This window comes from Trachypithecus francoisi, unplaced genomic scaffold (genome assembly GCF_009764315.1).
Source record: "Trachypithecus francoisi isolate TF-2019V2 unplaced genomic scaffold, Tfra_2.0 Lachesis_group6, whole genome shotgun sequence".
NCBI lineage: Eukaryota > Metazoa > Chordata > Mammalia > Primates > Cercopithecidae > Trachypithecus > Trachypithecus francoisi.
In genome coordinates, this window is record NW_022681471.1 from 106,563,840 (window position 1) to 106,591,027 (window position 27,188).

Here is a 27,188-nt window from a genome sequence, read left to right on the forward strand (position 1 = left end):
TACTTTTCTCACCAAGAAAGATCACTATATATTTGGGTAAAGGGAGAAATCCTTCTATAACAGTAAAAAGAATCCATGGTTTTCTTAATATTTTACAAGTTCCAGAATTCCCTTAAAAGAATATTTTCCAAGCCAGGTTCTTTAAAACATTAATGTTCTATTAGGTTTTGATAACTGTCCCTTGAAAAAAAAAGTACTGATTAATAAGATTGGAAAAACACTAGATTTCAAAGATAAGCAAGTTTCTTTCCTGTTGGAATTCTTGGAGCCTTTAGTATACACTGAGACTCTAAGAGGATAAGGAGTCTATAGTTCTCCAGTTTTAGGTGACTGGAAACCTTTTTCAGGCACACCAATTAATTTCACACTAAACTTTATGCCATGGATCCCAGTGAATCTTTGCCTTAGTGTGGTATTTGCCAATGCTTTAATGACAAAAAATTTCTGCTAAAGGTTGTAAAAAAGTGATCCAATTAAAAGAAAATGAGTGTTTATGAGGCAAAAGGGTCAACTCCCTCTCTTTACTAAAGTTCCCATCCCCACTCCCACCCAGGAGCCCTCTTGTGCTGTGTAATTTCCTAACTGGAGATAAGCTTAGAAAGTATCTATACCAGTAGCTTCCAGACTCTGAGGTGTGGCTCATTAGCAAATCCTAAAATCAGTTTAAAAAGACTTACAACCAACAATTTTTTACTGGAATGGAATGGAATGGAACAGATTAGAAAATATCAGAGTGCATTACCCAAGCAAGGTTAAGTGCTGTTTTGACGGTGGTTGATTTTTTAAATGTGTGTGTGCATGCATGTGTGTATCTGTGTGTGTGTGTGTGTGTGTGCACGTGCTAGATCACAGTGTAAAACATTTTTCTTCTATGGGTTGCAGTCGAAATAGTTTGAGAAACATTGAATCATTCCAGTCCTTTCCTTATTTTACAGATAATAGGTGCAGAATGATCAAATGGCATAACCAAGGTCACAAAGATAGTTATAATACTAGGACTGGAACCCGGTTTCTGGACTTCCAAGCCACACATCACACTGCCTTACCCATTAAGAACAAATGCCGAGGCCAATAACTGTCTAGTCCATCTGCTATTGCCAATGATTATTCTATTCTCTCATATATTCCTCTTCGTTTGGCCATCCTAAGTTGATTTACAGAGTCTAAATTTTTCTCTCAACACCTCTGGGCTAAAAGCTGCCTTATCAAAATGGTATTGATAGTGGTTCAGAGTAAAAGCTGTCAAATCAAACTGATTGAGTTCAAATATTGACTCAGACACTTTATGCTTTATTCTTTCTCTTTATTCTTCATCTTTAAAATAGGGATAATAGCAACATATTTGGTCAATTGTAAGACACACTTTTCTACCCATGTTTTAACAGCTCTGAAATCAGAATGCACTTTTGACCACTGGGATGTTGAATTCAGTGAAATATGGTTGTATTATGTCATGGGGTTACAGTGAAGATGAAACAGTTAATATTTGTAAAACCCCTAGAATAGTGCCTGGAACATAGTAAGTGCTATTCAAGTGTTTGCTATTAGCTTTACCATTAGTATCATTATTACTATCAGCTTGATGGTATAACTTAATGCATGCCTGTTAGAGTCAAACTGGTCATGAAAGTTTCATTTATTCTCTTGCATTTAATTGTCAGTATAAGTAGTCCCTCTCCTTTCTGAAAGTGATTTCCAAGGATCTAATCTGCAAGTCCAGTGTTTTGCACATTAGAACAGCTCAATAGTGGATTGTGTAACTAATGAGTGATAAATAATCCAAAAGATAGACCTTAATCTCTGTAAGGCCAGGATAGTATTACTGTTGTTGACAGTTATATTCTACAGTACCTAATGTGGTACATGGCACTTAGTAGATGTTCAGTAAATATTTACAGAATGAATTATGTCTTATACCCAAAAGAGGAAGAGGTAAATTCACTCCTGACATTGATAATACACAGTGGCATGAGATTTAGCATAGTGACTATCACATAGTAGACACTCAATAAATAATGTGGCCTTTTATGTTGCTTCTCAGCAAAGACTAATAGCATTCACAACTTTATATGGTCGTTTTTATCAAAGTCTACTGTACCATGTAATATATTAAGGGAAAAGGCTGACTTCAAAATTACAGCATGATCACAACTGTATTAAAAAATAAAATAAAAATAACAGAAATGTACACATAAAAGAAAAATGGAAAATAAAAAGACACCAAAAGGCAAACAGTTATTGCATCATTTCTTTCTTTTTACTTTGACAAATTTTTTGGTAATAGCATGTACTACTTTTGCAATGGAAAAAAACAATAAGGTAAAATTTTATACTCTAGCTTTTAACCAGTGACCTCTTGGAGTGGCAATGGGACTCTGAAAGACAAATTTCCTTTTTACTATTTATTCTGAATTTAAAAGCCGTTTCATTGAGTGACCTTCTTGTTCTCGGATTATGAGACACTGTAAAAAGCAAGAACTGATCAATTATTTCTTGCAGGCTTTACAATCTTAACTGCCTTAATCATATCCCTGGTTAAGTCTTTTTCTCTCTTGTCAAAGCGACTCAAGCTTTTAGTTTCTCCTCGATACATAGGTCTAGCAGTTTGTTTCCATCTTGAGAGTTGCCAAGCTTTCATCCCGGTTATTCTCCACTACACACACACTTAAATAAAAAAAAAATAATAGGGGAAACCTTTGAGCACATCTAACAATTGCTGACATTTCACTTAACAATGCTCCAACCTGTGCTACTAGTGTCCTCAGGGGACGGATAATTTGAAATATGAGTGGGCCAATCATTTAAAGCTTCAGATTGGCTTAAATAAGCCATCATGAGGCCAGATGCGGTGGCTCACGCCTATAATCCCAGCACTTTGGGAGGCTGAGGCGGGAAGACCACATGAGATCAGGAGTTCGAGACCAGCCTGACCAACATGGAGAAACTCCGTCTCTACTAAAAATACAAAATTAGCTGGGCATGGTGGCGTGCATCTATAATCCCAGCTACTTGAGAGGCAGAGGCAGGAGAATCACTTGAACCCAGGAGGCAGAGGTTGCAGTGAGCCGAGATTGAGCCATTGCACTCTGGCCTGGGCAACAGGGGTGAAACTCCATCTCAAAAAATAAATAAATAAATAAATAAAAATAAACCATCATGATAAAAGTCAGAAAGAATCTTGCAGGTCCAATGTGAGATGATTTGCAGGCTAAAATTCTCTTTCAAGTAAAATCTCAGAGTAAAATGATTTGGGCCAGTTTCTTCAGCAGTCACATGTTGTCCCAAGTGGTAGGAATTTGGGACAAATGCCATGTGACCTACCGGTGATGCTGATAATGCCTCTATAAATTCAAAGACAGCCTTTCCAATGCCCACAAAAAGCAGCTACAGCAGTAATAATTATATTCTCTTCTTAAAATATATTGTCATGGCCCTTTTCTCCTTTAGCTCAAATTTATACTCCTCAATAAGCTCTCAGATTTATTTGCTTTACAGTATCATTAGCAACCAGATTTTGCATCGTTGGCCCTATATATCTCATCAATTTGAACACATGAGGAAACAGAACATTTTTGTTTATGCTATGGGAATTTCTGTGCTGGGGCTGGCTTACAATGGCTCAAGAGAGCCAATTGTAAAATATACAGGAATTGTGAGCTAGTTATTAAGCCTACCTTTGGTAGCTTGAAATCAGGCATAGTGGGAAGATGTACTCCATGGAAATTGGCAAATACTACAAATTGGGGCACTTTTTTTTTTTTTTTTTGCATAGATGGCTTCCCAGAAATGACTAATTTATCTATGTTATTTGGATCGCTCAAGTCCCTGTATGCAAAGAATCTTCTTAAACTTAGCAGGAAGGATGCTCAGGATCCAGATATTTATCTGCCTTGTAGAGTGACCACTCATCCTGGTCTGTCTGGGACTTTCCCGGATTTAGCACTGGAATTCCCATATTCCAGGAAATCTCTGTAGTCCCAGGCAAACCAGGATGGTTGCTCACCCTAGCCTTAGGTGAAATCCCTAGAAATAGAACCCTATTTAGATAGATGGGGCTTCTTGAAGAAGTAATTTGTTCAGCTGAAAGGGAGTGAGGGAAGCAGGATAAAGTAAGAAGGATACCGGTCAAGGAGTTAAGTGAGAAGGGAGAGAGTCACTTCGGCCTGATCCCACAGGGAGCTCTGGAGAACAAATTGTCCCTACCTTGAGATAAGGGGACTGGGTTTTTTTTGTTTTTTTTTTGTTTTTTTTTTTTGAGACAGAGTCTCACTCTGTCACCCAAGCTGGAGTGCAATGGCGTGATCTCGGCTCACTGCAACCTCTGCCTCCCGGGTTCAAGCGATTCTCCTGCCTCAGCCTCCACAGTAGCTGAGACTACCATGCCCAGCTATTTTTGTTTGTTTTTGTATTTTTAGTAGAGACGGGGTTTCACTATGTTGGCCAGGCTGGTCTCGAACTCCTGATCTCATGATCCGCCTGCCTTGGTCCCCCAAAGTGCTGGGATTACAGGCATGAGCCACCGTGCCCAGCCGGGGCTGGGCTTTTATTTTCCCATGTGAATTAATCATTGACTGTGGATTTCTGGGGAGTAGGAGATAGCAAAGCAGTTCCCATTTGGCCAAGGGAGGATTTCTGGTGAAAGGAGCAATGAGGCCTTAGCAACCAGCACTCACAACAACTGCAGCTGGGTGAACCAGCTCGGTAAAAGGGATCTGAGTGGAACAACAATAGTATTAACCTCTCCTAGATTTTTATGAAACTGCTATCATACCCCATGCATAATCTGGCTTTGGAGCTGAATGGACACATTTAGCTGGATCACTAACTGCCACTCCTTTGTCACGTACTTAAATGGAAATTAGCCCGGTGGCATGGAAGAGATGAGACAAATGTCTGTTTCTTTCTTATTTCATCTTCCTCATTGTGACAGATTCTTCTAGGCCTTGTGAGGACCTAGGGCAAAGAAACCAGCACCAGAGTTCTGAATCGGTTTTATAACATGGGCACTATTTTGGTGGAATGCTGGCTCTGAAAGGTATATTTTTACACTACCCAGAAAATGAAGGCATTTGTGAGTTTGGCCTGGGATAGCATTTTGTCATCTGTCCAAAATACAAAGCTTTGCACAACAGGAATAGTGGAATCACATCCCTGTGGGCAAAAATCATTACTTTCGTTTTTCCATTTGGATGTTTTCCATTTTCAGAACACAACCAGTTTGGGATTACAAAGTACTTTCTGGTGAGAACTTTGAAGTGAGGACAAAAGGCATTTTGTTCTTTTGTAGACATACATAAACTGTTCCTGGTTTAAAAACCATTCTAGATTTTTAAATAGACTTTCAGATATCTGCAGTAAAAATCATCTTGATTTCAGTCTACTGCAGGTACTGCTCTGTTATGTGCTATGTCTCCTTAAGGCTGTATGGGACAGGGATAGGCTTAGGTGATAAGGAACATTTTCACGATATAGAGAAGCATAAAGAATAACATGGGCTGGGTGCGGTGGCTCACACCTGTAATTCCAACACTTTGGGAGGCTGAGGCGGGCAGTTCATGAGGTCAGAAGTTCGAGACCAGTCTGGCCAACATGGTGAAACCCCGTCTCTACTAAAGATACAAATATTAGCCAGGCGTGGTGGCACACACCTGTAATCCCAGCTACTCAGGAGGCTGAGGCAGGAGAATCGCTTGAACCCGGGAGACAGAGGTTGCAGTGAGCTGAGATCGCGCCATTGCACACCAGCCTGGGCGACAAGGCGAGACTCTGTCTCAAAAAAAGAAAAGAATAACATGGAACAACAGACACCATGAAACATATGTTTGCTTCTTTCTGTGTATACATTTGCTGCCATAGACTTCGAACTATTACAGTATCATAGCTTCTCTCTTCTCTCCACCTAACACCTTCTACTTATAGCTTCTACTTTCTTATGACTTCCATTTTCTTCCTTTGTTACCTGACTTTTTAAATTCCCCACCCATCTGTCATCTGTTTATCTCTGTGTATTACAATCAAGCTCTCCAAGAAAAAGCATCTGATTGTATTATTTATTATCCATCTAAGGGTAATGCCACCTCACAGGCCACAGGCCAGACTGCAAACCAGGCTTTCTTGACCTGGGCACTATTGGCATTTGGGGCCAGATAATTAGTGGAATGCTGGCTCTGAAAGGTGTATTTTTACACCTTTCAGAAAATGAAGGCATTTGTGAGTTTGGCCTGGGGTAGCATTTTGCCATCTGTCCTAGAATACAAAGCTTTGCATAACAGAAACGGTGGGATCACATCCCTGTGGGCAAAAATTGCTCGGGGCTGTCCTATGCATTATCTCTGGCCTCTACTCACTACATGCCAATAGCACTTCCCTCCCTTAGCTGTGACAACCAAAAATGTCTCCAGACATTGTCTGTCTGATGTCCCCTGTTGGGTGAAATTGCCCTTAGTTGAGAATCACTCCTTTATACCAATGCCTGCACAATTTGTGGTAATGAAAATCATGTGGAACACTAAATACAGTGACCTATGCCTGAGGAATTATTTGAAGTTGCTTTTCTGCATCCTTAGGGACCCTTTAGTCTCTCAATGAAAGGGAGTGTCCTCAGCAGCTCAGCAGAAGTCTTCAGGAATTGCCTCAGCTGCCTCACCCAAACTCATACCCCTTATGTGGGCAGCTCTTCCTGATCAGTGTAGGAGAATAATGACTTGACCATTTTGGCCCACCTCAGGAGAACATTAACATTCTAGCTCAAGAGCTCCCATGGGGTTGAATGAGACTGTCAGGGGGTCTGCATTCAAGCTTGACTTCTCCCTATTTCCATTCCTGTTTCTTTCACGTCCCTTCCACAGTTGTCTACCCCAAGAGCACACTTTACTCAGTATCCTGCTCTCTAATCATTGCCTTAGAGTTGGCTTCCTGGAGGAAGCCAGTCTGTGAGGGGGCAATGAAACTGACAGGCATTTAGAAGCATCTGAGGAAAAGGTATTGTAATAGGCCCATTACAGTCACTGGGTAATTTGATTTACTCTTGCTTTCATAATGGGGTTATTTTGTCCAGGGTAAGTAGTGATTATTATTATTTAAGGTGTCCAACCTCATGATCTCCATTAATAGGTAAAGACTTTGGGGACAGCATAAAATTACATCAATCTCTTACCTTAAACCTTAAGCTCAGCAGCATACATGCCCATGACAGGCAAGAGTTAGAACGTAAGACGGTCAGTAACATAGATCTTGAAAGGAAATATGTTGGAGTGTGAGCACTTTAAAGGCATAGGACATGCATTACTTTTTTATTAAAAATAATTTTGCATATAACATAACATCTTGCATATTAGATGCAGGATATACCTTGACTGAATGAATAGCTGGGCACTTAAAAGATTGTTCCCAGTCTAATAAAATGAAAGAACTTAGCCTAGTGCTTAGTCTAATGTCCAGAAAGAGTTAATGAACTTCACTTTATTTTCAGCCAGTTAAGAATTGATTCACTTTGTTACTCAACAAATGTCTACTGAATGACCAATATAAATCAAACTCTGATCTAGGAACTGGGGAAACAGCACTAAATAAAACAAAGTTGATTTATTGTGGAGCTTAAATTTTAACAAGAGAAGATGGACAATCAGGTCATGGTAAGTTTGATTTTTAAAAAAAGAATAAAGCAGGCTAAAGGGGCTAGAGGATGGGAGAAGGGGACCCTTTTAGTGGAGTGGTCAGGAATGGTGACATTTCAGTAGAGATGTGAGGAAGTACACCAGTCAGATATTGGGGGACAAAGTGTTCCAGGTGGAGGAAACAGTAAAAGTAAAGGATCCAAGATGGAGCATGCTTAGAGAGTTTGAGAAATATTAATAGCAAGGAAGCCAGTATGTGGGAAGCCAGGAAGAAAGATGGTGAATGATAGGAGGTCAGTGAGTGATCAAGGGGCAGACGAGGAAGGGTCTTATCAACTATGGTTGGCTATCGTTAAAAGCCTTTGGCATATATGCTTTGTGAGAAGGGAAGTCATAGAATTCTGAGCTAAGAAGTGACATGGTGCCTACAGCATTGTTACTTACTGTGCCTGTAGTATTCTTTCATTCATTCCTATATTTATTAACAAACACTAGTCCCCTGAAATATGAAGATTAAAAAAGAGAGAATTACCGCCTTGGGACATATAAATACTAATCACAAAAGACAGACCTATAAAAAAATGACTTCCTCCAGTGGTAGTAAATAGTGGGTGCTATAGGAGTAGAATGGAAGGAGGAATCCATTCCACAGTGAGGGAAAGGAGATGTTCTATCTAGGTGGGTATTAATACGTATTGTCCCTGAGGCTACATGCAAAGCCAAAGTAGAGGGTATTCCTTTTGATAGGAACTTAGCAAAGAATGTTTATAGTTGCTTGGTCCCTGATCTCATTTAGCAAGAGTCAAAAGATGCATTCAGTGATGAAAAGTCAGTTTCTTCCTTCTACTTAGCCATTCTGATAAGATGAATATCTTGGGCCGGGCGTGCTGGCTCACGCCTGTAATCCCAGAACTTTGGGAGGCTGAGGCAGGTGGATCACCTGAGGTCAGGAGTTCAAGACCAGCCTGACCAACACGGTGAAACCCCATCTCTACTAAAAAATACAAAAATTAGCTGGGCATGGTGACAGGCACCTGTAATCCCAGCTACTTGGGAGGCTGAGGCGGGAGAATCTCTTGAACCCAGAAGGCGGAGGTTGCAGTGAGCCGAGATTAAGCCATTGCACTCCAGCCTGGGTGACAGAGCAAGACTCTGTATCCAAAAAAAAAAAAAAAAAAAAAAGATGAATATCTCCCTTTCCAGTTTCATGTGTAGTCTCCTTATAGCCCTTCTGTTCAGAAAAGTGATTTCTTATGTATGTATAATGAATATAAATACAGGTTTTAGAGAGCGCTAATGTTTTAATGAGATAGAAATAGGTAGACGAGAGAGAATAATTGAAGGATTAGTCAGCATGAGGGCAATTTGATGTGGAAAGACAAAGTCTGAGCAGGAAATGACTGTGAAAAAAAATTTAAAGAGGAATGGAATGAAATGAGCTCATTTATGGTGTGAGTTAGGGACAGAAGGGATTTATTCTCCAGAGGTGAAAAGTGAAGGAGTTCACATTATAGAATTTGACCTAAACCAGTTATCAAGGGAAAGAAAGTAATTCAAAAGACTTGGTCCAGGAGGTCTGGAGCAGATACATCTATTAGAGGAAGAGATAAAGTTTTAAACTGCATCTTCAGTTATTCCTGGAACCCAACACAAAAGCTCATGACAACCTTGTTATCTTCAGAAAAAAAAAAAAAAAGGCAACAAGGTTTATGTCTTAAACAGGACAGCACATAACATAACTTCAGGTCAGAGAATTCCATTAACATGAATCACCCACACCAATTTAAATAGGAAAAAAATAGTAAGTTTGGTATTGTAAAATTTAGTTTAAAAATCAGAACCAACAATTGAAATTAAAGCAAGAGGCCGGGCGCGGTGGCTCAAGCCTGTAATCCTAGCACTTTGGGAGGCCGAGACGGGCGGATCACGAGGTCAGGAGATGGAGACCATCCTGACTAACACGGTGAAACCCCGTCTCTACTAAAAACTACAAAAAACTAGCCGGGCGAGGTGGCGGCGCCTGTAGTCCCAGCTACTCGGGAGGCTGAGGCAGGAGAATGGCGTGAACCCGGGAGGCGGAGCTTGCAGTGAGCTGAGATCCGCCACAGCACTCCAGCCTGGGTGACAGCGCGAGACTCCGTCTCAAAAAAAAAAAAAAAAAAAGAAATTAAAGCAAGAATGTTTTATTTATTTCTAAAAATGTTTAGCTATTTGTTTTGAATTCTGAAGTAATACTAATATAGTATATAATGATAAAACACAGTTGATTTTCATAGTAAACATCAGCATCAGAATGCCAGAGGAAAGTTTGTCTCCATTCATGTTTCATTACTCTGAGAATGGCATAACATTTTTTAAAGAGTCAGAAAATGGCTAGAAAAAGAGGAAGAGATATTATTTCCTTAACTAGTTCCCTGGTCCCATGCTTTGATGGTTAACAGTCAGTTTAACTCTAGAACCATAGAGAGTCTCTGTCATTTTCCTGGTTACCCTGGGATTCCTCACACTAGCAGTAAGTTAGTGAATGAGATAAATATCCTGATAACTAGCTACATTAATCATGAAAATAATAAGTGTAGGAGTTGGAATTTTTAAAAAGTATCAAGCGCTCTGTGCTCTTAACACAGAGGAAGCATTTTGCATGGATTAAGCTGTTTAATCCTCACACCAACCTCGTAAAATAAGGACTATTATTGTCTCCATTTCACAGAAGAGAAAACTGAGGCTAGAACAATTTACTAACATATTCAAGTTCATACTTGTAACTATTTTATTTTATTTTATTTTATTTTTGAGACAGAGTCTGGCTCTGTTGCCCAGGCTGGAGTGCAGTGGCGCAATCTCGGCTCACTGCAAGCTCCGCCTCCCGGGTTCATGCCATTCTCCTGCCTCAGCCTCCCAAGTAGCTGGGACTACAGGCGCCCGCCACCATGCCTGGCTAGTTTTTGTATTTTTAGTAGAGACGGGGTTTCACCATGTTAGCCAGGATGGTCTCGATCTCCTGACCTCGTGATCCACCTGCCTCGGCCTCCCAAAGTGCTGGGATTACAGACATGAGCCACCGCGCCCGGCCCATACTTGTAAAATTTAGTTTAAAATAATCTCTCTTCCTCTTTTTCTAGCCATTTTCTGACTCCTTAAGGACTATTTCTGACTATTATGGATTATCAGCCTTAGAAAAGGGGTTCCAGACACCAGTGAATAGCAACCCACAAGTCTCAACTGCACAGACCAAAGAGAATGATAATCCCCATTAAACTTTGGATGTTAGTAGAAGCAGACGCTAGTAACAAATGGAAGAGACTTTGGCTGGAGGATATTTTCTATTCTTTAATCTTAACGCGGTTTCCCCTCTCCCCTTCACTCTCTACTCCTCTCTCTGTCAGCTGTATCCACAGTAATGCCACAATATAACTACCATACAAGAGTACAAAGCTTCTATTCTCATCCTTATGGGTCTACAGGTCAACTGTAGTTCAGGTGATCTGGATAAAGCTTGACTGGAAAGCTCTACTTAATACTGCAGAATGCCTGGGTTTGCCTCTAGGTTGTGAGTTCAGTTTAGATGGTCTCTAAATATATTGGGTTGTGAGCCCAGACTAAAGGATCAGAAGCAACCTCGGGCATGTTCTCATGGCAGATTGCCAGTGCAACAAGCCTCTGTTCACATCATGTCTGTTAAAACAAGTCACATGGTCAAGCCAAGGTCAAGGAACTAGGAAGCACACTGTGCTCACCATGAGGCCATGGCTAAGGTATGCATGTTTAATTCTTTCACAACTGAGTGAAAAATGGTCCCCAAATTCAATCTATCCTATACTCTTTTTGCTTTAATTGCTGTCCCAGCTTTAGTTCTTTCTCAGTCTTCTTGCTTTCTAATGGATGTACATCCCATCTATAGTCATTTGTTTTTTAATATCTGAGTGCTCCCTACTGTCTCAGGTTTCAAATTTTACTTTCCTTGAAATTTCCCTGGTGCCTAATATAATACCTTTCACACAGAGAGCATTCAGCAAATGGTGTTGACTGCCTGCCGTCTTTTAAAAGCACATCTGCAGAGACAGTAAAGGCACCTGGCGATATTGCATTGACTTGTTAGTAACCTGACTTAACCCAGATGGCCCAAAGACTGTAACCACCATTATCTGGAGGAAAGTTCTCTGGTAATGCAGTCAGCCAATTATGTTCGAATTTACTTAAAAATTCCTTGAGCATAAATTATTCTTGGTTCTATTTATGTAGGTACCTATCTTCCTATATCTAACCCTAGGAGGTTTGATTGCTTTCTTACTCTTCTAATAATCATCATGAGGTTTTTGAAGTTTTCTTTAAGTCAGTTTGAATAAGCTTTTTTTTTTTCTGTGAGTAATGCCACCCAACTTTGGCTATTAGACTTTGTGGGACTGTGCAGCCAGCAACACTGGATATTAGATATAGTTTTATCTCTGCAACTCAGTCAACTTGCCGAGAATTTTAGTATGAACTCTTGACTTCCCAGATCAAATGTGAGCCTGATACTCTAAATGACTTGGCAATCTACTGACAAATCCCATGGTGTGGTATTCTGTTCACCGTGTGCAATGGTCTCAGAGCTCAGCGTTATCTGTCTGACAGCTCATATAATATTTACAGGTTGTTATTCGTGAGGAATTTTAGTTAGCCATAAAGATTTTCACAGCTATGGCAGACATTCGAGGTCTCATTCATCACTCTTGTGACCTTCCTCTCTGGAATGTAGCCCATCTGTCTCTGCTGTTGAAATCTTTATGGAAAATCTGCCCATCTTTGAAAGTTTAGTAAGTGATCTTAAAGTTTTCATTGAATATTTACTTTTGATATACGATATAGACATATAAAGCACTATCCTTGTTTTAATTTAACGTTTTGAAAAGTGTTAAATTTAACTTGGCCTTTCATTTAAATGACAGAAAACTTACTCTTGCTACAGGAACTATATGCGTCACATCAAAAGAAAATAGAAATCATACAGAAAAAAATTGGAATGGGAAAAATTACACATACATACATATATATTCAACACTAATAACTACATGAGAGCTTAAATACTGTATTATAATCTTGATTATGACTTTAGGAAATGAAAAAGGTAGAAATACATTTTGCATGTAATTTAACATTATAAAGAAACCCTAAGCAAATTCAGTAATGAAGTGAGCTGAGTAGGCTGAGTTACAGAGCACAAGAGAGGGATGACAACAATTGGATGTTGCCCCTTTCCATTTACATTTTCCTCTTTTTATACACAACTTCTCAAATGCTTGCTTGCCCTCTGTCTGCTCCCTCCTTCAGCCTCTGTGATCACTAGTGTGAAATTGCTCTTTTAAGGTCACCAGTGATCATGGGATCAAATACATCTTCTACACCCTTAGTCCGTCAGGCTCAAGAATTGTTTATACCTCACCAGCTAGGCTGTTCTTGTGTTTCATCCCACTTTATTCCAGTTTCTGTATTATTTTTCTTTGACAGCAATTCCATTGCCACCACCATTAGGGGCATTTGGCAGGGTACATTCCCTCTTGTTTTCCTCCACTGGACCCATTTTTTTTTTTTTTTTGTACTTTTATAGCTTTCTTGGGGTATAATTGATATGCAAAAACATGCATATTTAATATATGTAATTTGGTAAGTTTGGACATATGTATACACCCAAGATACTATTGCCACAATCAAACTAAAGATAATTAACATATCCATTACCTACAAAAGTTTTATGTCCCTTTGCTTTTGTGTGTATCTGTGCATGGCAAGAACACAACATGAGATGGACCCTCTTTTTTTTTTTTGAGACGGAGTCTTGCTCTGTCACCAGGCTGGAGTGCAGTGGCACAATCTCGGCTCACTGCAACCTCTATGTCCCAGGTTCAAGCGATTCGTCTGCCTCAGCCTCCCGAATAGCTGGGACTACAGGTGCGCACCACCACGCCCAGCTAATTTTTGTATTTTTAGTAGGGATGGGGTTTCACCATGTCAGCCAGGATAGTCTCGATCTCTTGACCTCGTGATCCACCCACCTTGGCCTCCCAAAGTGCTGGGATTACAGGGGTGAGCCACCGCACCTGGCCAAGATGGACCCTCCTAATCCCCTTAAGTTTTAGGTGCACAACTCAGTATTGTTAACTATAGACACTATGTTGTACAGCAGATCTCTAGAACTTACTCATCTTGCATAAGTGAAACTTTATACCCATTGAATAACAAGTTCTCATTTCCCCTGCTGCATCTTCTGGCAACCACTTTTCTATTTACTGCTTCTATAAGGTTGACTATTTCAGACACTTCATATAAGTGGAGTCATACAGCATTTATCCTTCTATGACTGGCTTATTTCACTGAGCATGTCTGCAAGGCCCATCCACGTTGTCACCAACGGTAGGAACCTTCTTTTTTTAACGCTGAACAATATTCCATTGTATGAAAATGTGGTGTATACATACAGTTCTCTTTGTACAATCTTCCTTCCTTAAAGAGTCCAGCCGTTCTCATAGCATCTGCTATGATTCTAGTCCTTATGGTCTTGTCCTTTGACTTGCATTTCAGTGAAAAGAACCAAACTTATGCTGATGCAAACACCTGTACACAAATGTTGATACCAGCTTTATTCATGATTGCCAAATGCTAATCAGTCTATGGGCCTCTGTTTTTCACTGCATAAAATATAAACTAATCTGTTTATCATTCATGCTGATGAATGGTGGATGAATGGTCTAGCTAAGAATGAAAGATCTGTCGTATAGATGCCATTGATCTAGGAAGACAGAGATGTAGAAAGAAGTGCCGTAAGCCCAGGCAGTTAGATAGTATTCAAAGGCATTTCTCTCTGCCATACTTATACTATATGTGACACATTAACAGTAGTTAGGAGTGAATTCAAGGCTAAAGATAAATGCTGCCCAGGTGAGAGAGAAAGAATTGATTCCACAATTACCATCATTCAGACAACACATCATAGCTATGTGATTACAAACATTATTTGTGTGGTGATTAACATTTTGCAAAGCAATTTCATATTGATTTTCTCATTTTATCTTGACAACATTTTGGTGAGGGAGATATCATTATTCCCATTTGGAATATAAGGAAAATAAGGCTTAGGCAGGAAAAAAGACTAGTTTAAGATCATGAAGTGATAGGGGAGTCAGGACTCAAATCTAGTTCTTCCGAATCTGTACTCTGGACGTTTTTCTGCTTTATCCAGCTGCCTCTCAAGATGCTGGCTTGGGCTTTGAAATAGAAAGCCAACATCCTGAGTGCCTTCTAAGCTCTGAGTTTTACAGTCTATCAGGGGAAGAGGAGAGTGTGAGAGGAATGTTCCCAAATAATCTACTGTGTCAAGCAGTATATCTAACTTGCCTTGAGAATTTTGCCAACTAAATGCTATTGACCTGCAGAAAATTGATTTTTCTCTTTACACTTATATCAATGAAGAGAGGCTTCTGATACCATAAGTGTAATTTATGTAAAATGTTTTTAAAACGTTCATAGCCTTTAATCAAGTAAATATACTTCTAGGAATTTTGCTTTAAAAAATTAACTAAAATATGTGCAAAGATTTATCTACAAAGATGTTCACTGTGGCCTTACTTATAACAGTGAAAAACTGGAAACAACTTATATGTTCCCAAAGAGGGAATTTCTTCAATAAATCATGGTATATCCATAAGTGGGAATTTTTTAGCAATGAGAAATCTGTTGTAACCCAACAAGCCCACTCTTAAGCATTCACCTTAGAGAAATGAAAACTTATGCTGATGCAAACACCTGTACACAAATGTTGATACCAGCTTTATTCATGATTGCCAAATGCTAAAAGCAGCCTAAATGTCCTTCAACAGTTGAATGGATAAATAAGCTGTAGTACACCCATATAATGGCATGCTACTTAGCAATGAAAAGAAACAAATTGTTGATACAGCAATATGGATTATGCATTATGCTGAGTGAAATAAACCAGTCTCAAAAGGTTACATACTGTATTTATATGACATTCTGGAAAAGACAAAACTATGTGAGCAGAGGACACATCAGTAGTTGCCAGGTGTTGGGGCTGGAGGAGGAGTTGACTACAAAAGGATACCATGAGGAAATTTTGGGGGTGAGGGAACTGTTTTGTCTCCTGATTGTGGTGGTCATCACATGAATCTGTACATGTGTTAAAAATCAGAACTATATCCACAAAAGTGATTTTTACCATATATACATTTTTAAATAACAAGTCAATTACAGAAGAATATATGAGCATGTAGAAAAATTGTTCACATTTTATTTCCCATAATATATTTTGAGAGAAAAAAGGCAGTGTAAAAACCTTTGTCTGCAATATGATCTGAATCTCACAAAGTAAATATGTGTATATGTGAAATAACGTATATGAAAACATTAACAAGTTATAGCTGATTGGCGGGAATACAGAGGGTTACAGGGAATTTGAATTTTCTTCTGAGTGATTTTCTACAACCACGATATTGTTTTTGTAGTCAAAAAGAAAAAGAAATATTATTGAAAATTAAAGAAAAAATTTTAAAAAATTAAAGAAGGGCCAGGCACTGTGGCTCACGCCTGTAATCCCAGTACTTTGGGAGGCCGAGGCAGGTGGATCACTAGGTCAAGAGATCAAGACCATCCTGGCCAACATGGTGAAACCCCATCTCTACTGAAAATATAAAAATTAGCTGGGTGTGGTGGCGCACACCTGTAGTCCCAGCTTCTCAGGAGGCTGAGGCAGGGGAATCACTTGAACCCGGGAGGCGGAGATTGCAATGAGCCGAGATCGCGCCACTGCACTCCAGCCTAGTGACAGGAAGAATGAAAGGTATGATGTAAGGGATGGTATCCAAGCTGAACCAAGAATCATGTGATTAGTCATATGGTTTGCTAGTGAAAATGGGGTTGGGATATTTCGATTAGAAGCAGGCTTGGCTGCACCTAATTAAACTAAACAATGGCTTAAACAAGGGAGGGGTTTAATGTTTCTTGTATAGAAAATCATAGATAAGCTGGAATGGTGACTCATTTTCATCAGGAAATCAAACTTATCATATCTTCTTCTCAACCACTCTCTTAGTGTATGGCTTCTGTAGTGTAAGTTGTCAGAGCCCTGCCCAGATGCCCTCTGGCATTCACCATGCCCACAAACACCAAGCCTAGACTTCCATCTACAAACATCTGCAACTCTGACTTTAGGCCTTTGCTGGCCACTGGGGCCTGCTCATCGGCACAAGGAGCAGGCCAGAAATGCCAGGTATTTAATGACTACCCCCTCCATACTCCAGGAGCAGCCCTCAAGCAATGGTGGATAAATAACCCAGTTCCCTCATCCCTTGAGTGAGATAATTTTGAAGTGTGCTCTGCACTGAAGTGCCCAGCTGCTCCGAGCCCCAGGTGACCCCAGCAGCAATGTGTCCTTTATCGGCTTTCTTACCTTTCTGCCTTACTTCCCAAGCTCCTCTACCAGTGCTTCCTTGAATTGCCACCAAAACTACTTACACTCACCTTCTCTTTTTTTTTGAGACGAATCTCACTCTGTCACCCAGGCTGGAGTGCAATGGTGTAATCTTGGCTCACTGCAACCTCAGCCTGCCAGATTTAAGCGATTCTCCAGCCTCAGCCTCCCAAGTAGCTGGGACTACAGGCACGCACCACCGTGCTCGGCTAATTTTTGTATTTTTAGTAGAGACGGGTTTTTGCCATGTTGGCCAGGCTGGTTTTGAATTCCTGACCTCAAGTGATCTGCCCACCTCTGCCTCCCAAAGTGCTGGGATTACAGGTGTGAGCCACTGAGCCCGGCCCCACTCACCTTCTTGTCTCATCTACTTCTGGGGGACTGCAACTAGATGGCTTCCATTCTCCTGGTTACTATAGCTCTGCCCATCATCACATCCGTGTTCCAGGCAGGAAGAGGAATGGGAAAAGGGCAAAAGCTGCCTCTCCATTTGGTCAGTCACCTTTAAAGAACTTTCCCAGAAGCCTCACACAAATACCCTCAGTTGACATGCATAGTCCTTGGGAACATTGCTGCATCCAACAGTTAGAAATTCTGTTACTAAAGAAGAAGGAGACTCCGTATAATACAGGCAGCCTGTCTCTGTCACTGAGCACAAAGGGTGTGAAAGGAAGGACAAATAAAACCATTAAGGTCACATAAGGACTGGGATAAAAAAGTAAGGGGGAGTCAGGATGTAAAGGGCCTTGAATACCCAAAGGAAGGAATTCTAAATTTAGTTTATTAGCTTAATATATGAGTGGTTTAAAATTAGTTTATGAAATATGGAAGATTTTTGAGTAAAAGCAATGGGCTCCAAATAGTACTTTGGAAAAATTAATCTATTAGTGCTACACTGGATTAGCTGAGAAGCTAGAGAGAACCCGAAGACAGCTATGAGTCTATTGCTATAACAGCAGCATGAGAAAGTATCTACACTTTGTCCCTCTACGTCCACTCTCCACACTTCCCTGCCTTGCCCTGGGCCTTGTGAGGTTGACCTGTGTGGGCTGCATGAATGGAATCCCCAGCCCTCCTAGCTTCAGGCTGGGCTCAGCCACTGGAGTACCATGGTGGGAGATGGTGGGAAATGGAGAATGACGTTGGAATGCTTATTCCCCTGACTCCCTCCCTACCTACTTCCCTTGACCAAAGATCCTGTCACATGACCAAAGATCCTCTTTACCCTATGCACATGCTCAATGGCTCCCTTTTAAAAATATTATCCCTTGTGATCTCCCTACTCTCTGCAAACACCTTTGTGAACAGCCCATCTACTGAAGTCTCCTCACCTTTACCCAACTTGATTGTGCCATCTGTGTCCTGCCAGGACCCTGACTGATACAGTCCCATTATAATATATGTTCTTGTGAAACCTGATCCCATTTGAATAATAAGGCCCTTAAGGGTGAGGGACATGTTTGGACTTCTTTCCCCAACCCACCCTTGCCTGCAAATACCTAGCATGGAGCTGAGCACATAATGTGTGTTCAGTAAATACCACTTTATTGATTTTAATGCTGGAATGGCAGATGTGCTCATTGAAAGATATCCTCGGGCGGGCGCGGTGGCTCAAGCCTGTAATCCCAGCACTTTGGGAGGCCGAGACGGGCGGATCACGAGGTCAGGAGATCGAGACCATCCTGGCTAACACGGTGAAACCCCGTCTCTACTAAAAAAATACAAAAAACTAGCCGGGCGAGGTGGCGGGCGCCTGTAATCCCAGCTCCTCGGGAGGCTGAGGCAGGAGAATGGCGTGAACCCGGGAGGCGGAGCTTGCAGTGAGCTGAGATCCGGCCACTGCACTCCAGCCCGGGCGACAGAGCGAGTCTCCGTCTCAAAAAAAAAAAAAAAAAGAGAGAGAGAGAGAAAGAAAGAGATCCTCAGAGACTAAAATTAAGAGCAAAATAGCAGGAACTGTGTCTGTCTTACTTACTACAACAGTGCCAGAACTTTGCACAATGGGTAACACAAATAAGGTGTTCAGTAACGAAATGTTACATAATGAGTTAAATGATGTTAGTTACCTTTTTTTTCATTGGGAACTGGGACTCTGTGTTTGTCTTCATCAGGTGAAAATAAGCCTCATCTTAGCTCTTTTGAAATGAGCGTCTCTGAAACTGATCAGATAATTTATTTGGTACATTTAAAACAGGAGCTATGGTGGAGATTACAGATGACAGGGAGGCAGTTTTTGACCAGAATAAAAGGAAGCTGTTTCTAATCATCACTAAAGCTACGGAAAATTCAAAATAGCTCCTCCATAATGTGATGGCAATAAAGTTGTTCAAGCAGCTCCTGGAAAATCATTTGGTGGAAATGATGTAGAGAATAAATGTAGATATCAGACATAATGTAGCAAACTTGGACTAGATGCTATAATAATCCTTTTTAAGATTTATTTATTTACCTGGCTTTTTGGCAAAATATTTATTATCAGTTATGTACCACACATGATAAAATAGAGTGAAGTTCGAAGACTAAACAGACTTGGTTGTAATCCTGGTTGCCCTCTCTACTAGCTGCATGACCTGGATTAGTTTACTGAACGTTTCTGAGCCTTGGTTTCTTCATCTGTAATAATGGAATTACATGATCTCACAGGGTGCTGGAGAGAATTACATCAGATAACATACAGTGCAAGGCACATAGTAGAAATACAATATATTTGTTTTCTCCTTTATTTTCTGGATCATCCATCTGATTTCATCTTGAGTAATAAACCAAAATTAGGATCTAATTTATGACCTCACTAGCTCATTTGATCTCATGTGATCTAATGTGGTACTTCAACATCTGCAAAGTAAAAATGACAATACCAATGGCCGGGCGCAGTGGCTCAAGCCTGTAATCCCAGCACTTTGGGAGGCCGAGACGGGCGGATCACGAGGTCAGGAGATGGAGACCATCCTGGCTAATACGGTGAAACCCGTCTCTACTAAAAAATACAAAAAACTAGCTGGGCGAGGTGGCGGGCGCCTGTAGTCCCAGCTACTCGGGAGGCTGAGGCAGGAGAATGGCGTAAACCCGGGGGGCGGAGCTTGCAGTGAGCTGAGATCCGGCCACTGCACTCCAGCCTGGGCGACACAGCGAGACTCCGTCTCAAAAAAAAATAAAATAAAATAAAATAAAAAAATAAAAATGACAATACCTACCTCACAGGTCATTATGAGTTTGAAATGAGCTAGTTTAGGTCATTTTTCAGGTACATGAGTTGTTTTCAGTAACTCCTTGTTCCTTTCTCCTCCTCCCACCTTCCCCCTCACTTCCTCTAGATCAAGCATTCTTAATGAGCGTGATATTGCTCCCAAGGGGGTGAAAATTGTTTCCTGGATAATGAAAAAACTTACTATTTTTATGTGTGAAGCACAGATACACATAGTCCATAAACAGACATACAGTACATCTGTAGTATTAAATTATTATCAGGGATGAGACGACTAGAAAAAAAATGTCTAAAAAGATTACTAGGGTTTGGGGTACAGAGATAGTGGGGAAAAGATTCAGAGGCATTGCTCATTGCATCAGTATGGAATGTATCCATAAGACCATTACCAGAATTTGAGTACTTCTGAGAAGCTAAGTGCCAGTGGCTAGTAGATCCTCCCTAATGCCTTTTGTTCAACCACAGAGGTGAGTTTTCTATTTTACCTCCAGTGATTGCTATATTGGTTATTTATCTAAACTGCCCCCACTTTTTTGACCCACTTATGTTATCGAACTCCAGATCCACCAAATATGAGAAAAGTAGAGAGATTAATGAATGTGTTTGGGTTGGAATTCCAGAAAGTGCTCTTTTGGCATGTCTTAAAATAACATTAGCATTCTTTTTAATTTTCTGGTTAGGCCCCTGTGCCGATTAAAATATGACTTAACACCAGGGTGCATCGCTTGGCACATCATGCGTTTACAAATGGTTGAAATAAGAACTTCCCCTAAATAATGTGGTCTGTGCTTGTGATTTTCAAAACTACCTGGGCACAATATTGAATCCTGTCACCTCAAGGAAGGAAAAGCATTTGAAGGTAGAATTGCTACCCTTTCTTGCTCTTAATAACATACTGTATCTGTAACCCAAAAGGAAATTCAGAGGCTGGTTTTGCAATAAATAAATGCATGTGTAGTTCGCTATTTAAATTCAGTGGACAATACCCCATGATTCTGGTGCTGTATGATAATGGATGCTTTGTACATTCAAGAATCTGAATCACAAAGCTGCCCTGGAATTACACGTAGTGGTTATAGACACATCTGTATAAGAAAATACCAAAGGACAACCCGGTGTCATATAAAAACTATTTGCCGATAAATTTGCTTTTGATGAGCTACTAAAAATTGACCCATCAGGCATAAAACGTGTGTGTCTATTACGTAGGCTAGCTTTATGAAGAATGACAAGCTTCCACTGGTACACTGAGATAAGAAACAGCTGTTGTTGGCGTCAGTACTGCTACAAGAAATGAAAAAATTCTGTGGCACACTTATGAGCACTACCACATATTTGATCAACTTTTGAATAGATGGAAGACCAGAATCATCTGGCAGCCCCAAATGAAATTGCCAACAACCCTTAAGAATCTCTTGAGAAGGAGCACTGAACCCAACTCCATAGAACTATCATCCAATTGTGTGTTATTTCTAAAGCAAGTAGTTCCAGTGTGTGTGTATGTGGTTATGATGGAGCAGGGAAGGAATGAGGGGAGGCTGTTGTTATTTTCCTTTTTTTTTTTTTTTATCATGTCAAGTACATTTTTGAGTATAAAATTGTAGGGTTTCAAACAATGACTGCAAAGCAGTTTCTTAGGTGAATTTATAAACTGTGAATCAAAGGGGAAAAACATCTTTCAGGAAAAAAAATACACTGAATTTCACCATTGGACCTATTTGATGGCTACACATAAGACCAAAGGCTCTTTTAAGGAAAATAAATGAACACTTAAGAACTGCAATTACAAAAGCTTGAAATTTCATATTGATCTAGAATTTATAATATTTAAAAATTCTTTTAAAATATTTTCAGCTATTTAGTTCAAGCATATTCTGATAACTTCTCTGACATTTAATTGGAATTTTTCCCCTTTTAATGTAAACATATAAAGTCAATTCTAGATACCCTATGTAGGTCTTCCCATTAACTCAGCCAGGCAACACCGATTTTCCTGTCTCTCGCTGCTTGGAAGTTGTTTCTTTCAGGCCGAAATCCCCTAAGCCAGGCCAGGCAGCCAGCAGCCCTCTCCAGCACACTTCTTTCTGAGAGACGCCTAAGAATAGTGTAGGAAATCCAAAGTGATACTTCTTCTGTCAGAGGATAGTCTAGTATCCTCCAAATTAGAAAGAATTTCTGGACCACTAGAATGATTTAAAAAAAAAAAAAAAAAAAAAAAAACTGGAAGGTATAATAAGAGAAATTGGGAGGCCTCAGCCCATAGAGACCTTTAAGGAAAGAATAGCCATTCTTTTCTCATTTTAGGTATTCACAGGCTTGGCATTCACAGCTAGTGAGGGCTGGACCAAGAGCTCTCTGGAGTTCTCTTCTTCCTTTTATGATGCTGGTATTTTAAGAAGAAGGTACACTGAGCAGCCAGGAGCTATAATTTCTGACTCTCCATCATGTTTCCTGCTATAGAGGGCTAGCTTTTTAATACTTCCATAACAACAGACTTTGACCAGATAGGTCAGGAAGTCTAGCCCACATTTTGTTTGTTTGTTTGTCTTCAGATGGAGTTTCACTCTTGTCACCCAGGCTGGAGTGCAGTGGTGCGATCTCAGCTCACTGCATCCTTTGCCTCCTGGGTTCAAGCGATTTTCCTGCTTCAGTCTCCTGAGTAGCTGAGATTACAGGCACCTGCCACCATGCCGGCTTTTGTGGGTGTGTGTGTGTGTGTTTAGTAGAGATGGGGTTTTGTCATGTTGGCCAGGCTGGTCTCGAACTCCTGACCTCAGGTGATCTGCCTGCCTCAGCCTCCCAAAGTGTTGGGATTACAGGTGTAAGCCACCACGCTTGGCCTTAGCCCATGATTTTAAATCAGATCTTATTTACTCTGTGAATTTGTTTGGGCAGGAGAGCTGTATCCTACAGAAGAAAAAAGGACAAAAGGAGAGTTGGGAAGAGAATGAAAAAGGCAAAGATGAAAAGGGAAGCAGGGAAGGCAGGAGGAAGGGAAAAGAAAGGAACAGAGAAAGAAGGACAGAGAGAAATTGAAAGTCGGGGACTACTTCAAAACAGCAGCTAAATGTCTTTTTTCTCCGTATTAAAAATTTCCATCTGCCAAAATGAAAAAGCATAATTAGCAGCCAAATACAAATCCGTTTCCTATATCATTTAAATGACATATTTCCAAGGTACAAAACAGCATGTCTGGTTAAAGGTTGGGTGATTTGATCCCTCTATTACTCTATATAAAACAAAGAAGCTGGAGTTTCATTACCCTTAAATTGTCTGGCAGTAGGTGAAGTTAACTTTTATTAGAAGCTGTTCTTTCATATTATACAGTGTAGTCAAGGATATATTAGCTTTGACGTTTTCTTACATCTCAATACACTGCGGAGTGAATGTACTGTGAGACTAATTTAAAAGGGAGTTTTTCATAAGAGGAAATAATGGTCAGCATCAGCTGTGCTTCAAATTATTAGCAGAATGAAAATTCAGGGAAAAAAAGTATAGACACATGAAATTGCTAGATGTTAATAAGAATGCTGCTTTTATTTCTGTTTCTGATAATAGTTTGTGTTTCTTAAAGCTCCAGTGTCTTAAAACTATATTCAGGAGGAAGATTATGTTGTTGAGGAAACATTATAGTGCCTCCTCAACAAGATTATTTTGTCTTAAGAAGAAAGAAAATAAATCAGATCAAACAGTATATAAAATATATTTGTAGAGGTTCAGCTTTAGGGAAGAAATCCTACAACTTAAGTCTGAAAAAAAAAAAAAAAAAACACACTGCAAAGATCATTCATTTGACCAATACACAGTGAAATCATAATAAAACAAATTCCTAGAATGTGAAATGAAATTTCACCTAGAGGATTCATCACTCATAACAAAAGTCTTCTTATTACACTCTGATATCAGTAGCCATTCCCTCTTTGGTCACCTTTTCTAATAAGATCACACTGGTCAGCTGACATTTTGAGGCCTCAAATTAAGAATCTATTGGTAAGTGAATTTGGATTCTCTTTAAACCAATAAAGATAAAAACAAGCTATCAGAGGGATAAGCATATTACTTTAGCTTCAATAACTTAGAATGTAAATATATCACACAGGGATATTTCAGCTACTGAAATAATAAAATCCAGTCAATCAAATAGTAAAAAATATTAAGAACCAGCAACAGGAAGTATTATTAAAAAAAAGCACTCAAGGGAGACACATACAAGACACCCCGTCAGTCTACTCATTCAGTTTCTTATCTGTTCTATAGGTTTAGCAGTGGAAAGGTTTGTGGGTTTTTTTTTTTTTTTCCTTTGCATTTATCTTTGTGCCTGAATGAGTTCAATTTCACTTAGATTAGGACAGAAATTTCAGAACAGCAGGTTAATCCGTCCTGTCTTCATGGGCAGCTGAGCAAACAGACCAATATCAGTGTAAAATTGTAATTCTGGAGATTAATGTTGTCTTTCCTGTTTGCGATGAATTTGACCTCCTTGCCTTTCTTTTTTTCCTCCCTCCTTTCCAGCGTCTGTCCAGGGTCCCTGGGAGAGAGCCATCTCGCCAAACAAAGTGCCCTACTATATCAAGTAAGTTGGAAGTATCACATTTTTAAAGGAGCATTTATTGTGACTAATCTGTATATTCACAAGTGAGTTTATTTTTAAAATGTGACACTAGCCTGGCCTACGATACCTATTTTTTTTTTTTCCTGAGGAAGCTTGGGTAAAAAACTTATTCTAAAATTACCATTGTAAATGTGCTGATGCAATGGGGAACTACTTTTAGAAAAGTTTATTTAATGCAGGATATATGGTGTGTTTTGTGACAGAGGGGGCGGATTTTTCACAATAGAACAAAAAGCTCCAGATAATTTTACTGATACTGGGAGTCAATCTTTGCAAGAACAATTTCATTTATTTAGGGGATTTCTCACATTTCTTCTTCAGTCAAAGATAGATTTCCACAGTTATATGTACACAACTGTTTTGGGTGAATGAATACTTCATGTTTTGAAAAGGCAGAAAGCAGCAGTCCTTGACTTGTAGGGCTTACTTGTTCATTCTTGATACATAACACTCAGTATTTGTCACCTAACAACAACAGAATGATACTGTTTTCTGGAAACATTTGTGCCATTCAAAAGAATATGGTACTTGGAAGCACCTTCTGTAGTGTTTTGCATGAAATGTAAGTGACAATACATTGGGTCAACATGGGAGAGAGAGGAGAGAGGATATTGAGTGATTGTGATACCTTCACAGTCTCTCATCCATTGTGCAGTAGAGTCTTACTTAAATTTAACTTTGAGTTGGAAACCTCAGCAACAATTACAATTTACTGGGTTCATAAAATAGTCTTCAATACCAACTGAAGTCTTTGAACTTGCTTCTGCCATGAGTCTGACTAAAAATATTATATGTTTTCCCACTTTTTTCTGCCTGCCATCTTTTATTGAATCTGTTTTTATTCTTTCACTGCCCATCAATTCTTCTTAATTCAGTTCTAAAGCAATACAGCAGTCCTAGATCTTCATTACTATAGTCCTCAAGAAATTTGATTTTATGCCTCTATTTTGTTAACTCAGAAAAATGGGAGTGAAGGTAGTCTTTTGACTCTTTCAGGAGAGATACATACTTTAGGAAACGGTTTACCATTTGTCTTATTACATTTTTCCAGATGAGGTATCTCTTAACTTGAAAGTTCTTTTTTAGTATGCTTTGATTCTGCTTTTTAGTTTCTTATTTTCTGAATTTAATGTTATTATTTTGTTATATTTAATTCATTAATTTAGTCACTCAAAATTATACATTTTAAATACCTATTTAAATCACATGCTTTATTAAATAATATATTGATGTAGATATGCACTGTATTACCTTACATCCACTGTATATTTTATGGAACAATTTTCTTCAAACTCTAGACAGTGATTTTCTGCATCAGTGTCTTTGTCCTCACAAATTTTTATTTCTGGCTAACATGTTTGAACCTGCTACTTCTTCAAGCAATTCATAAAGCTCTCACTTTTATCCAATTCCTTTATGAACTGAAATAAAGACTCTTTTTCTCCTTTCATAAATGAGGTTTTAGGATCACTGAAGAATTCAAGACACCTTTAAGCTATTATTCTCCAAATGACTACTTGTTTGGGGCTCACTAGAGGTCTCACATGGATTCCTAGGGTCTTCCCGGTCCCATTGTCCTTTCCCTATATATTCATCATCTTCTCCCTGATGTTACTTCTACTATAAGAGATCCCAGTACATTTCTGTGGGGGAACAGAAATAAAAAAGAAACAAATTCCGGAAAAGCTGTAATTCCCTTCTGTGTATTAGTCTCTTACTGTTTCTCAGTGGAATTAGAAAGCAGCTACATATCCGATTTGTTCAATGTTCCTTCATGTACCTAAAGACCATGGTGATGGTATTGATAAGGGCACAGATCTGTGAAAAAGAAAACTTCTTATTATTTTAGTCCTCCAGTCTAGTCTTAGAGGCTCTGTCATTAGGTGATTGTATGGCTTTAGGCAAGTCACTTAACCTATAAAAATCTTGGTTTCTTTTTTTTTTTTTTTTTTGAGATGGAGTTTCACTCTGTTGCCCAGGCTGGAGTGCAATAACCCGACCTCAGCTCACTGCAACCCCTGCCTCCTGGGTTCAAGCAATTCTCCCATCTTAGCTCCCAAGTAGCTGGGACTACAGGCACCTGCCACCATCCCTGGCTAATTTTTGTATTTTTAGTAGAGACGAGGTTTCACCATATTGGTCAGGCTGGTCTCGAACTCCTGACCTCAGGTGACCCACCCGCCTCGGCCTCCCAAAGTGCTGGGATTACAGGCTTGAGTCACGGTGCCCAGCCAAACCTTGATTTCTAATTCATAAAAAAAGAGTTGGACTAGATGATATCTAAGATCCTTTTTA

The 27,188-nt window shown here is 39.7% G+C and overlaps 1 protein-coding gene across 1 annotated transcript in view; it reads left to right on the top strand.

Moving 5' to 3' along the window:
* DMD (dystrophin) overlaps window positions 1-27,188 on the top strand; it is a 2,224,438-nt gene that overhangs the window by 1,990,783 nt on the left and 206,467 nt on the right. The window contains 1 exon segment of the mRNA XM_033201414.1: window positions 24,794-24,854. Within this exon segment, the coding sequence (XP_033057305.1) occupies window positions 24,794-24,854 (61 nt within the window).